Consider the following 15,383-nt stretch of genomic DNA (forward strand, 5'->3'; position numbering starts at 1 on the left):
TTAGTGGGTTGGACGTGCAGCCCAGCACTGTGCTCTGTGCTGGGTGTTATGCATAGGGAGAAGCACCGAGGGAGGGTGCACCATTGCTCAGCGGTGGGATGGGACAAGCGTAGGGTGCAGTGTGTGGGATGCCAAATTTCTGCCTTCTACATTCTAAAAAGTGGTCCAGGACACCTGGCTCTAGCACTTGGTGGGGGTGACAGTGTCTTCTAAAACTGTCTGCCGAGGCCAAGCACCTCCCAGCCACTGCCAGCCAAGGAGGTCACTTTGCAGAGATGGAAAAGTCAGAAAATTTCCATCGGCTGGGAGCATGCCAGGCTGTGCCGAAACTGTGCAGGGTGGGGGGGACGCAAAGCTTGGCGTGGCCTAAGATGCCAAAATCAGTCAGGTCTCGTCAGAGACAGACAGTGAGCATTACTGCACTTGCACAAAAATACTCTCCCCTTGTGCAATGCACTGAAATAAAGCTCCCCGTTGAGAAAGAGCTCACTCAGGATCTTGCATCCTTGTTTTGGGAGGGTATGGGAGAGGAGCCAGAAAAACAACACGCTAATATTCATATTTGAGGATTTAGCTCCTAGCTTCTGGGTGGGTTTGGAGGCGGGTGTGAAGGGGAGTGTGCACGCTCCTTTGCATGTGTTTGTACCCTTGCTGGGTATTTTTAGGCTGCAGACCGCAATGCTGCAATACCGGTGCTGGCTTTAAACCAGCTTGTTGGGGCATCGGTCATAGACAGGCTTTGGCAGCGTGTTGCTCCATGCGGGCTAATTTAGCTTGCTGAGGAGGCTGTTGAATATGCAAGTGGTAATTGCTGCTCTCCTTTCCTTAAAGCAAAGGCGGAAGCGACACCGGGGTCCAATTTTCTCTTGATGACTGATTTCATTTAAGCACTGCTCAGGGCAATGTAGGCTTGATGATTTTTTTTTAGGGCTGGGGAAAACAACAAGACTTGTCTCTCTGTGCATCGCTAAGCTGCAGCCCATGGCCTCTGTCCTGCGTGGGAACCCCCAGTCAGTCCTGGTGGCATGCGTAGGCTAAGCTCCTTCTACTCCTCCTCACCCTCTTCTCCCTGGGCTTCCAGGCTGAGCCTGTCACACACACATTTCCACCCTTGTTTCTGTGGAAGCGAATTTGTTTGGGAATGATTCAGCCCCATCAGTCCTGCCTTGGGATTTGGGGTTTGGCTAGAAGTTCCCTCAATGACCCTTCCCATCCTATCTTCCCTGGCTCTGTACATAGAGGGGCAATTAAACTTAATTTATTCTGGCCCACTCAATAGTAAAGTCCAGAAGGCACCATTAGATCACAATCTGACTTAAATTTATTGATGTAATTAGTGCTCAAAGGTATAAATGGGAGGTGGGAGCAGGACACTTAACGTGATGCTGCGTGGAACTGGTCCCTTCTGCTTTCCTTAATGCAAGCCTTCAGGTTGCTAGAGTCTGTCAGTTTTTCTTCATGAATAACTGATTTCTGTAGGATTTGCAGGGAAGGAGAAGGCTGCATAGCTGGACTTTGTTCTGACGGTGCAATCTGTGCTGTCTGCAGCTCCCCACAACCTGCCAGGGAGCTGTGTTTTGATTTTGATCCATCACGTCAATGAATATTCATCAGCCTTCTGAAGGTTTAATGCTATTTGCCTGGTAGCTAACATACTCTCTCTCTAACCCTTTTTAGCCTTGGTTGCTAATAACCTACAGCCCACTCAGCCTGCACTGTAGGGTGGTTTGGTTTTTTTAATTGTTTATAGATGAAAATGAGGAACCTTAGTAGCTCCAGAGCTGGAAGCAGCCCAAAAATACCTTGTCTCGTTTGCTACATGACTGTCTGCTTTAAAACCCAAAATAAAATCTTGCATTTTGGTCTGTCATTCAGACTCCTCGTAAAACAGGGTCAGGAGCATGGATCTCTGAAGAGCAGGTGGTGTTCTGATAAAAGCTTTCTGTACATTTTTGCAAGCCCAAGTCAGAGCTTGTACATAGAGCAGATTTCAAGGATGAAGTTGATGTGGTGTTGAAAAGGGGATGGGAAATGCCCTGTGGAAGAGGAGAACGGGTCTGTTTGCTCTGGACCAGCTGCAGGAACAGGATCAGGCCCTGCTCTGGGCACGGCATGGCCATACGCATGGACTGGGACCAAGCAACCAAACTTTGCACTACTGAGGATGTGCGGGTTGGGACCGAGCTCCTGTGCCAGACACAAAGCGCTGGGCAGCCACCAGCATCTCCCTCTGTGCCCTGCTCCTTGTGGCTCTTTAAAACCCAAACCTGCAACGTTTTCCTCTGTGCTGGAGCGGACAGAGGTCCGTGCCTTTGTTTTTTTATTTCCCTCCCTCCTTTAGGAAAGAAACTTTCCAGCAGGTCCCCAAACCATCCTAACACTGAAGGGATGCCAGCAGGCTGCTAATGGATTTGCTGCGGTGCTGGCTGTGGGGGAGCCGCGATGAGAGAGCTTTCACGGCAGCTGAAATTCCTCCAGCGGCTGCATTTTTCTACATCCAAGTTGCTAAATGTGAAATGAAATTTGGGGTGCTTTGGGAAGGGGGACCCTCCGGACTGGGCACAGAGCAGTTAACACAGCCTGGGATTATCCTGCGTGAAGACCCAGTAACTGTTTCCCATCATTCGTGGTTCAGCAGATGATTACACCATGTGCTAAAAACATGCCATCAAACACCATTCAAAGGGTCAGATCCTCTGTTAAAGTAATGTGGATAGAGCCTGAGTTTTCTATAAGGTCCCTGTTCTGGGAGGGCAGTGTTTGACATGCAAGCAGTGGTGCAGGGTCCGACCCCACGTCTGCCTCGAGCTTGCCTCCAGTGCTGGCTCTCCGTGGGGCATGGTGGTATAAATGGGGTATAAATCCATAGTCAGAGTGGAATGACTGGCTCCAGGGAGATCAGACACTCCTCTCCAAATGCTGACCTTTTTTCCCAAGTCTCTTCACAGCTTTGTTAATAAATCTGAGTCATCCATATTTCTGCATTAACCTTGGCTGTTTGTCCTGTCTCTTAACATCTCGGCATCTTGTTTCACAGAGACAAAATGTGTGGGTGTGTGACTTTATAAGACAAATGTTTAGGATTTTAAAAATTCTCTACTTTGATTTTTCTATTAGGGTGTTTCTCTGCCATCCTCTTTCCTTGTAGGCGGCCCTCCTTTTGTATCGTTGTATCATTGACTTGACATCCCAGTTTTGGGGCAGTATTTGCCTGGTCTTTGCCGTTATCAGTCAGGCAAGTCACATGTCTCCTGCCTTGAGCTTTGCTCCCAACCTGAGTTTCAGAAACCAGCAAAACCCAAGTGACCATCGGCGCGAGTGATGCCCGACGTAAGCACTGCGTAGGAAGGTCTGAGCTACCGGCACCGTGTGATTTTTATCAGTTGAAATCGCATCTTGTAAATATTTACTGGAATTTCAAGTAGGGTTTATCTAATTAAAGCCAAGTAAAACTTTCCATGAAAAAGAGCCACCCAACCGGTGGTTGCTGGTAGATGTTTAGGGACGTGTTTAAGAGCTGGGGGGAGAATATAGGATATTTTCTCAGCTTTGCTGCTTTCTGTGGCTTGGGGCATCCTGAGCTGCATGAGCTCTTCAAGCACCGAGTCACCCATGCTAGGGACCACGTACCTGGTGGCCCTGAGCATATCCAGCTGTTCTGGCAGCAGCCTCCCCAATTTGCCATACCCCCGGCCAGAATGAGATGGGGGCTGGCCTGGCTGCCACGACACAGGGAGATTGACAGGGATTTTCTGGGATTTGCAGCAGTGATGGGGTCCAGAACCCCTCTCCCCACAGGGATCCCTGCCACTGATCCCTGTGTTCCCCTGCTGCTGCCGGCTTTGGCACAAGGCAAGCAAATGTATCTTCTTAATTTGCACGGTCGTCAAGGTTGCCAGGACCATAAACTTCAAATCTGAGCAGAAATATTTGGCACGTAAACTGTCTCTGCTCTTCCCCTCTGTGCCGAGCACGTGGGTGGCTTTGATTCCTCCTCCCCTCGGCGGGACGGGAGTACAGCGCTGCGGGGCAGCTGCTCGAGCCTCCTCTCTTCTCTTCCCCCCAGGATCTAGTGCCCAGGAGGGAGGGACGCAGAGGATTTTGGCCATGGCCCCAAGGAAGAGGAGCGGTCGAGGGATCTCCTTCATCTTCTGCTGCTTTCGCAGCAGCGACCACCCCGAGATCACGTACCGACTGCGCAATGACAGCAGCTTTGCCCTTCAAACCATGGATCCTGTGCTGCCCATGCCGCCGGTGGATGAGCTGGACGTCATGTTCACCGAGCTGGTGGTAAGTAGGATGCTTTTTATTTTTATTTTCCGCTCCCATTTTTTTTTTCATCTCTTTCTAGCCTCCCCAGACTTGGTTTTGAGTTTTCAGGCAAGCTTTGGTGTGAAGGGAGCATCAGGGGCTGCTGTTGGGAGCAGTTCTGCACTAAACCTTGAGCTCTGCTCCTCCCTGATATAGTGCCAGTTTGAGATGGTTTCTCTTTCTCATTAGAAAGCCTTGATTTCTTAGAGCAGGGCTTGGGGACTGGTCTGACTTTGTGCACCTTTGGGGTGATGCAGGGGTATCCAAGCCGCTAAAGCAGGTTATCTGCTGTAGGTGCAAAGTGACTTTACTTGTTGGGCATTCTGCTTCGCAGAAATCCTTGGGTGTGGGCTAAATTGAGATTTGGAGAGTCAGGTTGTTTCTTTATCCCTCGGTACCAAAACTCTGAAAAACATGGATCAAAAAAAAAAAAAAAAAGAAATTGACAGACAAAAAAAGCTTTAATTTCCTCTAAGCAAAAACATTTTGGTGTGGTTTGTTGGGTGGACCACTTGGAGTGGATTCAGCAGTGAAATGGGGTTTCTTTACGGTCCTTTGATGCGTAGAGAGAGCTGGGAGTTGTGATGCTGGTCAGTCACACCTCATGGTATATATAGCGTGTCCCATTAGATGCCAAGCAGCATGGTCTTGGTAAGCCAGACCACTTGATAGAGGAGAGCTCAAGGTTGTATTATGAGGGCCGGTTTTGCCCAGATGTCCTTCTCCATGGGACAGATGAGAAGACAGACTGGGCCACCCAGCGCAGCACGGTGGGGACGAGATGTCCCTGCAGCAGGACTCTTCTTGCAGCAGTCCTGCAAAACACCGCCAGTCGGGTTTGGTTTGTTCAGGTGGAGTGACTGCCTCTCTTCCACATTTTTGTCCACTGATAACTTGGCCAAATCAGATTTTCCTGGGGAAATTCTTTCCCATGGAAAACTATCCCCATGCCCCAGCCAAAGGCGGCATAAGGGCTTGTTGTGCTGCAGCTCGATGTCACCAGCCAGGCTGAAGGAGGCATCTTGTGGAGGCTCACGTGCTGGAGTCCCACCAAGCCTCTGGCACCTCGTCTTAACCCAGGATTTTCAAAGCATCTCCTCCAAATTCAGCCAGATGCTTTGTGCAGAGGCCATGCTGCAGGGAACCACTGTGTGTGTGGCGAGGCAGGATCCCAGTGATTCTGGCAGGTATCAATCAGGCCCCGGGGCATGCACTGGTGTGGCCTTCTGCTCTGCATCCCTTGCTCTGTGCTGACCAGATTTTGTTTTTTTTCCCTCAGCCAAGGGTGAGAATAAGGCTTGGAGGCAGCTGCTGCTCCAGGGCATGCTGGCAGCAGGAGCTGTGCTGGCTCCTCCAGGACTGAAGTCATATAGAGAGGGGGGACAGCGGGTGCCCACCGTGCTCCTGTGCAAGCAGCTGCAACCCCCTGGCTCCCCAAAAAACCCATCAGGCAGATCTCGACCTGAGCCAGCACCAGGTGGGAGGGAGGGGGAAGCCGAGCTCTGTCCCATGAGTGCAAGAGAGCAGATTCCCATTTGGGGGGAGTGAAGATGCAAATCGCCCCCCTCCATTACAACAGCTCCTTCATGCTCTCAGTAACCTGTTGGTGTCGGATATTAAATTTCAGCATTAGTTAAATGGTTTGGAAAGTGTCCCCCCACTGTTTCTGTATAAACCCACTGTGTAACATTTGGAAGAGAGACAGAGAAAGCACTCAGAGGCACTGGGCTGATTTTTACGCCTTCAGGAACCCGATGCCACCCAACCTGTCATGCTCGACTGTCCAGGACAGGATGGCTTGTGCCCACTCTGTGGGACCAAGGCTCCTCCCCCAGGCTCTTGGTCAATTGGGTTGAGGGAAGTCAAAGGGGATGGAGGGATCTGGAGGCTTTGCCAGCTCAGTTTGGTCCTTGGCCAACTCTGCTCTTGCAGCTTAATAGTGACTTTTCTACCCCATTTGTTCCCATTAAGAAATTGGAGTAGCAGGGGTGGAAGCTTTCAGGCCTGGGATGGGCAGTATCTTTGGGGACATTGCAGCAGTGCGTTTGGTCACCAGGATGGACAATCCTCCCGCAGAGACCAACAAACTATCAGGGTCCCTGCTCTGCAGATCCTGGCATGCTGCATACATCAAAGGGCAAACCCTCTTTTTTTTTGGAGCCGTCCCACAAAATACTCTCTGAGCTTCATGTGGTTTTAAGTGTGCCTGTTCCTCTGAGTAGGGAAACATCCGTAGCATGAGAAATCGGCAATTGTCCCATGTCAGCAGCACAAGACCAGGGCCTGAGCTGCAGAGGGACTTGGAGCAGCTGACTCCAAGGTCAGCTAAAGGCTCAATCTGCTCTCCTGGTGTGTGTTTCATGGCTTGCTATGTGTTATATGGACACTTAGGATTTTAACTAGAATAGTTCAGTACAATAGTTAAATAGTTAGGGGTTTATTCTGTGGCTGTGTGAGTGTTTCTCAGGAGGAATAAGTTTGTTTTGCTTGGGCACCAACAGAAGCAATTAGCCTGTAAGAAATGCCTGATTTCCAACCTGGGCTGCAGGGACGATACACCCTGTCCCAGCCAGCAGTATGCAGCAGGCAGGGGCTTTTCCCCAGCTTAGGGCAGATGCAGATGTTGTTGCTGTGGTCAATGACTGATCATTGCTTCTTCCCGGAGAAACCTTTTCCCTTTCCCTTCCTTTCCCTCTGCCTGGGCTGAATGGATTTTCATCAGTGTATTGTTGGGATGTCGCTCAAGCAGGCACTGGCCCCATCTGAAAGGCTTTTCTTTGTCCGCTGTCCTGCCGGGGCTCCGGCCAGGCTCAGCCACCCAGGGAGGAGCAGGTGCTGACAGAGAGGCACAAACAAAAGTGGGGTATTTCAGCAAGTTTTACTGATCTGCAGCTCCCTTGGCTGGGACAAGGCTTTGTGATTTTGTGCAGCTCTCCTTGCATTGATACCGATGCATCCCGCCAGCTCTGGTCAGCGGTGTTTGCTTCCTGGAGCTCGTGCAGCGGTGTGGTACCTGCCAGGCAACATCCGTTGGATTTGAGGCGTTTCAGGAGCCATCGGTCCTCCCGTAGGACACATCGGGAGGATCGCTGTGCTGTGGGGATGCTCAGCCCTGGCGAAGGGGAATATCTGGGGCTGCACGAGCTGCCAGCGAACCAAGAGAACAAAGCTGTGCCATCTGCCACGGCTTCTTTCGAGAGGCTCCTGCGTATCCAGGCTAACAATACAGCGTTTCTTCAAAGGCTGAAATCTTGCTTGCACGCTCAGAGAAAGCACTTGCAAAGCTCCACATAATGGTGCCATATGGTAGATCTTGCCGTAACAATCCTCTCTATTTTCTGCCAGCAACTAGACTTTCCACCAGATGGGTAAATGACTGATGTCCTTTATATCTGCTTAACACTCCTTGTCACTCGAAGGTTTGTAATGAAACGCTCTGTGTGTGGTGGTGTGCATTGGCCCCACGGGACGTGCGCCGGGTGAGGGGGTGGAGGCATGGGGGGATTGAACGGCTTGGTCTGGAGAGGGCAGTGGGAGCCCGGCAGGACTCAGGACCCCTCACTGCCTCTCTTCCCGGTGGGGCGGATCGCAGGGGCATCTCCGTCCTGACAGTATCAGAGCAATGCTCCAGCAACTCCTCAGACCACCTGGATGCTCGGAGGAGCTGCTGGGTCCGGCGTGGCTTTGCTTGCCCCTGGAGTGAGAGGTGCTGCCTCTCCCTGGTCCCACACATCGCTCCTAGCCTGCATCCCTGCCAGTTGAGGGGCGGGCTCAGAGGAAGTGCTGCCCCTCAAGGTTTGTCCTCCCAAATACCTGGGCTTTGAGGAAATTCCATTTACTGGTACCAGTGGGGCTTCTCAGACTTTTCACCTCCAACTTGTCGTTAGTGCTGTGGAAGAAATTAGAGCAGCTGCCGTCTCGCCCTGCAACCCACCTGTAATGTGCAGCAGCCTGTTTTTAGCCTATGAAACCAGAGCAGGTAACCTTCCCTGGGTCTGTGAGAGACAACTTGTAAAAAAAGGTCCTGAAAGAAACAGGCCTGCAAGAGACAAAGACTGAGAAAAACAGCCTGAGAAAGAGATAAAAGGATAGTGGGGGGAGTGGAGGCCCTCCGAGCTAAGGAATATCTCAAACACTTGCAAGTAACGAAACTGTAGTCATGGGGTGGATGGTGTGGAGGTTGAAGCTGATAAGGCTGCCCGAATAACACAGGATGCAGCTGGAGGGGGGGAGCCCTGTGGAGACAGGACAGTTCTGCTCTGGTGCACCTGGTCAAATTTCAAGGGCCGTCTGTCCGGTGAATGACCTTTGCTTCATTATCCACGAAATGCATATTAAAGTTAACACCCCTGAATATGCTAACGAAGACTAACAAGATCATGCTAATTACATCATCCCATGAAACACCTTATCCTTCCCCATACATGGGATACTTAGGTATGTGGGTCAACCTAGGGGACAGACCCAAGGAAAGTGTGTATAAATTGAGGAGGGGCAAGGGGTGGGTGGGTCCAGAGAGTGAAGTGAAGTGAGGAAGACAGATGCCTCCTGGAACCCTTGCTGGCGGGATCGTCGCAGGAACCCAGACTGGTGATCTCTATTTCTCTGTTGTCTCCATCTCCCTCCTTTCCTTTTTCCCCTTTTCCTTCACTACCGTTAAGTAATGCAAGGCATACTGTATTGCTTGCCACAACTCATTATATACTTAGGCAATTATCGTGTATCCAGTTAGTACATTGTGGGAAGTTAATAAATGTCTGGACTTTGAGACTTGTCTCACCGTTACGAATCTGAGTCACTTGTCTCCCTCATCTGAGTGGGATGTGACAGGGTCCCTCCACCCAGACTCCAGCAGCCAGCAGGTCTCAGAGACCTGGGAAGGTGACGCCAGGAGGTGGGTGGCTGTGCAGTGTCCCGGGGCTTAGGACGGGTGTAGCCTGATGTTGCATGGTATTAGTGACTGCCTTCACTGGGATCTGCTGGAGGGGAGATATTCACTCACAGTCTCTGAAGTGCTGGGCTTTATGCCTTCCTGTCCCATGACATGGAAGGCTGCTCCATCCCTCCCTGCTGCTTTATTAAGTAGTGGAAACTCGGGAGCCTGGGGAACAAAGAAGAGGTCTCCGACAGCTTACAAGATTTATCACAGCATTTGTTTTTACTGTACTTGGGGCAAGTAATGCATTTCATCAGAGCCACTCTTTGAATGCTATCTGTTAGGAGATAGCATACCCCGTCAGAGAGATTAATTCTGTGTCACCTTTGAAATGCTTCATGGTGGGCGATCAGTCTGTGGCTCATGATGTGGGGCACTTGGGTAAGATGCCCCATGCATAACTGTCCCACAAAGCCGTGCCTTCCTGCCCTCTCGGCATCCTGGGATGATAGTTATTTTATATGCTGCTCGAACGGGGAGCGGAGGACAACCCCAAGGAGAAGGTGGTGGTGCAGTCAGTGTGAGCACTGTTACGTGTTAATAGCAGTGCTGGGTTGGGAACTTGTTGCTAGCGATATCCAGTTTTACTTAGGAACTTAAGTAATGTGCTTTTCCCCCAGTCTCTAATCCAATAAGGAGAAAGTATGAGGTTTCAGGCCTTGCAAAACAACACGGCTTTTAAGTAACAGCTGAGGAATCAGCTGCAAAGCCAAGCTTTGCATTTCATGCTTGCAGGTCAGCTGTCGTTTTTGCTGCCTGGTCTTTGCAGCATTAAGGACTTCAGGATTTTGAGAACCGCTGAATGGTGGCCAAAGCCATTTTCCCCTGTATCTGCAAAGAAAAGCATGCCTTTGGTACCCCAAAAAAATAAGATTGCAATAGCCCTTGTGTCCTGGGCAAAACACCCCTTTCTGCACAGTCTGTCCAGGGCCATACATGTGGCACAGGGCTCCTGACGCCGTTCCACCACCATCTCACAAGACCAAGCTCCCTTGAACTTATGAATCGCTTTTAAGAAAGAAAACCAAGTGATTCAGTAACATCTACTTTTAAATTCACTCAGCAGGGAACCACATAGACACTTTTACTGGGCTGCCCAGGTTTGGCTCATTAGATGCAAACAGCCTGGACTTGCCACACTCTTGTCCCAGCCCGCTGCTCACAGCACTCATTTTCATCACCTCATGGTGTTATACACTCACAGATAAGCTCTTAAACGTATGTTTTGATAGATAAGCATCTGATATAGAAGTCACACACCTATTCGGCAAGAAAATAAGGATTTTCTGCCTACATGCATTCCATGGACCTGAATGAAGTAATCCACCAAGGAACGCTGTATTTCAGCTGAAGCATTCATGTAATTGCAATATCTGTTACAGCTACAAACTAGCATGGGGGCTTGCCCAAAAACCATGCTGTTCCCGACCCATAATTTTACAAAGGAGCCATGTTACAGTACAATGTGAACCCCAGCTGAAGGCAGAGAGCACATAAGAAACCTCTTTGTTTCCAGGAGAAGTACAGCTGAAGTGGAAAAATTATATGGTCTACTTGCTAAATGCTTTCCACTTTGCACTTCGTAAAAGAGGAGGCCACGTCCCTGGGAGATGCCTAGGCAGCTCATTCAGTAACGCATCAGTGACCTTAATTGGGGCATTTAGGTTTTTCACTTGCACTAGCTACAGGTGTTTCTGGCACAGGTCACCACAGAGGGTACCGGCCTCATTGGATGGGGCATCTGCCCCAGCAGTGGTCTTCTTCCTGATTGCTCAGTGGTTGGATGGTGTTGCTAGAGTTACAGGCAGGATTGAGCAGCACATGGGTTGTACTTCATCACCAACCCCAGCAGGAAGCATTCATGCTGGGAATAGCCTGTTCCTACCTTGTATCTGTTGGCAGATGCAAGTGAAAGGTGTTCATACTGTTGTAGTATCTGTCGCCAGCAGTGTCTGGGCATTCCTCAGCGTGCGAGCACCACTGAGGACAGATTTTGGCAGCTGAGGCTTTCTGCAGCCCCGCAGGCAGGATCCTGCCTGAGCACCCAGTGGTCCTAATTCTCACCAACTCCAGTGTTCAAATCAATACTGTTATTTACAGGGATCAGCTTCCCTTCCCCAACAACACCTAACATCTGTAGCCCATCTCATGCCTGCTAGTGCTAGGCATCTTGCTGGATGTCAAGCCTTGGTCAGGAATTGACTCCTTGCAGGGTGACTCTCTGCTTTGCACCTGATTAAATTCTTAAAAATAACTTAAGGATGCTGGCTGTGACGAAAGCCACGGTTGTGGGGAAATAAGGGCCACTTGTCCCACCCAAGCCACAGGTATGTAAGGAGTCCACTTCCATCTTACGTTGCCATCAGCATCAGGCTGCAGCTGGCTCCTGCTCCTGCTCCCACGCACAGAGCAATAAATCTTGGGAAGCTTTCAGGATCGAGTTGGCGTGAGGCTTTGCAGTTACTGTTACCGTAAAAGCCGGCAGAGGAACATTCTAAGACTTGTTTTGGAGTTCTAGAAAGCAGGCATTCTTTATGGCAGCGCTGGGCACACAGGCGAATAGCTTCGCAAAGGTGAGCGCGCCCCAGATCTATAAGCGGCAGCTAATATACAGTGAGATTATGCATATTCATAACTTTTCTGATAAATGAGTTGCATATGCATTAGATTTCCTGGAACTAATTACAATATCTACATCCTAATTACGCATGCTCTTGCTTGCAGGGTGGTGGTCTCGAGGGTCCCTGGGGGTCGTTGGTAGTCTTCCTCACCATGTCTGCTGGTTGACCTCAGTGCTCACGCATGCTCACAGAGGTCTGTTTAGGAGGTGTTGTGCATCTGTGTTGTATCTTGAGCTGGTTTGTTTTAATTTGTCCCATCCTTGTTCCTGTTATCTTCAAGAATAGGCCCTGACTGTCTTATTTATTATGTCATATCTTCAAACCCCTTTCTTCTTCATGAAAGCACCAACCTTCAGCTGTGTCTGCACATCCCAGAAGCTACACTGACACTGACCTAATTTGTTCTCAGTAACAAAATTTCTAGCAAGGTGAAAAAGCAAGACAAAAAAAAATGTTAGCAAGACGTTTTGGCTTACATTTCTAATTCCCATCCAGCCCCTTTTCAATGCCCTTCCTAGGGCCTTAGCTGGGGAAACCTTGGAGCAGTTTAGCCCCAGACCAATACTGCACCGCTTTCCTAAGTGAGCATCGGCATTGGGCAGGGGACATCTGAAGCCACACTTGACCAGTTGGTTTGACTTCCAACTTCAGTAGCTCTCAGGGATACCAGCAGTGAAGGTGGCACCTAAAAACACTGAAAAGAGAGCTGCTTCTCTGCGTCCATAAATAGGTGGGAAATCCACATCCAAAACTACTTTCTTATGTTTTTGCCAGCTCTGTGTTTTATTTGTGGTCCATCCACCAAAGGGCAGTCATGTCCAGCTGTGGTTGACTTTAATCCATTGTGTAGTGATCACAGTAGTAAGTAATGGGCCAATACATCTTATTTTTTAGTTTTCTGTGCTTATGTACAATTGTGTGGAAAAAAGCAGTGTGATCCATGTACAGGGCTTCTAGATCTGAGAGTGTTCTTCAGGGTAAAACTACATAGATCAATAACTCAGGCTGTAAAAGCACCCTGTGTTAATTAAAATGGGAGAAAGGTTTTCCAGATGATGTCGGTGAAAAGGTCACAAAAGGCCGAGCTCAATAAATTTAAAAAAAATTATATATGCAGTTATAGATATATATTACAACAAAAAAGATTGAGAAACCTAAGTAGATACTTGTCTTTTAAAAGTCATTAGTATTGGAATATGAACACCTTTAAAACCTTTAGCCTATTAAAATAATTAATTAAATGAAATAATATTAAAGTAATACATGCTGTCTGCCTCAGTTAGGTGTTTGAACTGGTGGGGACATGAACCAGCTGCAGCTAGAGTTTATTGAGGAGCTAAATCAGCTATTGATGGCCATAATCTTTCCTGCAGAAGAAGAAAGGAATATATATTTTATTTACGTCTGTCCAGTGCATTCAGGTCAATAACTGAAAGCTGCAGAGCAGGGTGGATTGGGGTATTTTCTCTTCCAATCTGGGACTAAAAATTCAATGTGGGAAGAGGCTGACTAGGTGTAAGCGCTTAGAAGTGCTTACATGTCATTCCTTGTTGCTGCTACTCATTCCCTTGCTGTAAGTAATTTCCTTTATTCAAAAAATTTATTACATGATAAAAGCAAAATTAATAAAAAATTTCTATCTGTTATGCTTATTCATTAAGAAATACGAATAGTTGATTTTTGTTTATGTTCTGTAATTCCAGCTGCTGGTTGTTCTGGGTAAATTAGAAAAATACAGTGATAATATTTGGGGTTGGTTTGTCTAAGGAGTTGTTTTTAAGTTCTAAAGGTCCTATCACTGAGAAGACATGCTAGGGAGGAGGCATTTTTGTTACTAATACTAAAAATAAAAGACTTCATCCGCTACCTTCCTGTTTAAAAAAAAACCCCTAAGATAAATCTGCATAGGTTGAGAATTGTAATCACCTAAATAAATGTTGCAAATAGAGGAGCTCCTCCTACAGTGCAGGATGTGTGTGAAGGCGGTAGTTTACACTGTAACAGCCACTGATCAAGTCTGTTTCTTTAGGAAAACTGCTTAAAAAGAAAATAACAAGCTAAGATGATTCTGAGGTGGAGGTTCATGGCAGTCAGGGCTGGCAGCAGCGGGCGGGCAGTTGCCCAGCTGGCCATATGGGAAGAAGGTGGAAGAAGGTTAGATGAGGTACAGGGGGAAAAATGCTGAGTGCTGTTTCCCTTGACACTGCAGCGTTCTGGGATAAATCAAATTGATGAACTTGTAGAAGAATGCCTGGAAGAGAGTGAAAAAGCGATAGGAACCCTGAGAAAGGAAGCTGATGCAGGCTTCAACAGGCTGTTACTTACTTATTTTTTAATTCCCATGCTGTACCAGCTAATGCCAAATGTTACCAAAAAGTTCCTGCTTGTTTCTTTCTTTCCATTTTTTTTTCTTTTTTGAACAATCTTGGATCTCTCAAGCTTTGTTTGAGGACGCAGGAGATCTTGCCTTTACGTGCTGTAGTCTCACAGAAGTTTCTAAACTCTGTGCATACATCCATCAGAAGTAAATTCACTTGCTCTTTATTATGTTGGTCATTTATTGATCTGGTGATGTCTTTTTGTGTGTGTGTGTGCGTTCATGTATATATATATATATGCACACATACGTATGTTTATATAAACCCAGAACAAGCCAGCAAATTTTAATTAATTTTTATTTCAATTATGGCAATGGATGACCTCCTTATTTTCCCCCATCTCCTCCATGTATTATGGTTACACAATTTATCAGCAGGAAAGGTACATTAGACTTAAAACTTTTTCATCTTTTTTCCTACAACCTCTGAAGAAATTTTGAGGGTGAAGACTCCTACATAGCGAGTTGTCCCTTAGTTAATCTCTACTCCCCAGCTACTTCTTGCAGAATGTTTGGTGTCCCGTGGGACCTGTGGGATGTAGGGGAAGAACCCATGATGGTTGTGCTGGGGTGTTGGGGCCATGGATGGGCAGCACTCAGGCTCACCCAGCTCTGAGAGCCCATCCTGGAGGTCTTTTCTCAAGTCAAAAGGTTTGCAGCATCCTGCTGGCTTCCTGCTGTTGCTCCCATTAAAGCCTGTGGCTCTCAACCCATAGAAGATGCTCATTAAAATGTCCACCATGGCATGGGTGAAGTGGTAGGGACAGGAGCTTGCACCGAGGACTGTACTGTGGGTCTGGGGCTGGACTTGCTGCCCTTTCTGCTGGAAGGGTCAAACATTTTTTCCAGCAGCAGTGCCTCGCTTTGATCTGGCTTTGCCTTCAGGAGGTGATTGAAGGCTATGGTAGCTGCAAACCAGAGGGGTGGTGGAGTCTCCCTCCTTGGAGATATTGAGAAATTATCTGGACATGGTCCTGGGCAGTGCCTCTAGGCCATGCTTGATCAGGCAGTTGGACCAGAGGACCTCTGGTGTCCTGGGCTCCTCATACCACCCAATTGACAGCTCAGGGAGGTACAGACCATGGGAACATCTCCCCTTGAGTGCTGCTCTGTGTCCTCCAAGGGAAAGGTATAGACC

General features: G+C 48.3%; 1 protein-coding gene across 4 annotated transcripts in view; it reads left to right on the forward strand.

The window, feature by feature from the left end:
- The window catches only part of DAAM1 (dishevelled associated activator of morphogenesis 1), a 98,991-nt gene that overhangs the window by 34,487 nt on the left and 49,121 nt on the right, over positions 1-15,383 (forward strand). For all 4 annotated transcript variants that reach the window (XM_074868966.1, XM_074868963.1, XM_074868967.1 and 1 more), the window contains one exon: positions 4,067-4,290. In XM_074868966.1, the coding sequence (XP_074725067.1) occupies positions 4,108-4,290 (183 nt within the window). In that variant the 5' untranslated portion in view covers positions 4,067-4,107. The remainder of the gene's footprint in view (positions 1-4,066; positions 4,291-15,383) is intronic.

The sequence above is a fragment of the Strix uralensis genome, chromosome 4 (assembly GCF_047716275.1).
Source record: "Strix uralensis isolate ZFMK-TIS-50842 chromosome 4, bStrUra1, whole genome shotgun sequence".
Taxonomy (NCBI): Eukaryota; Metazoa; Chordata; class Aves; order Strigiformes; family Strigidae; genus Strix; species Strix uralensis.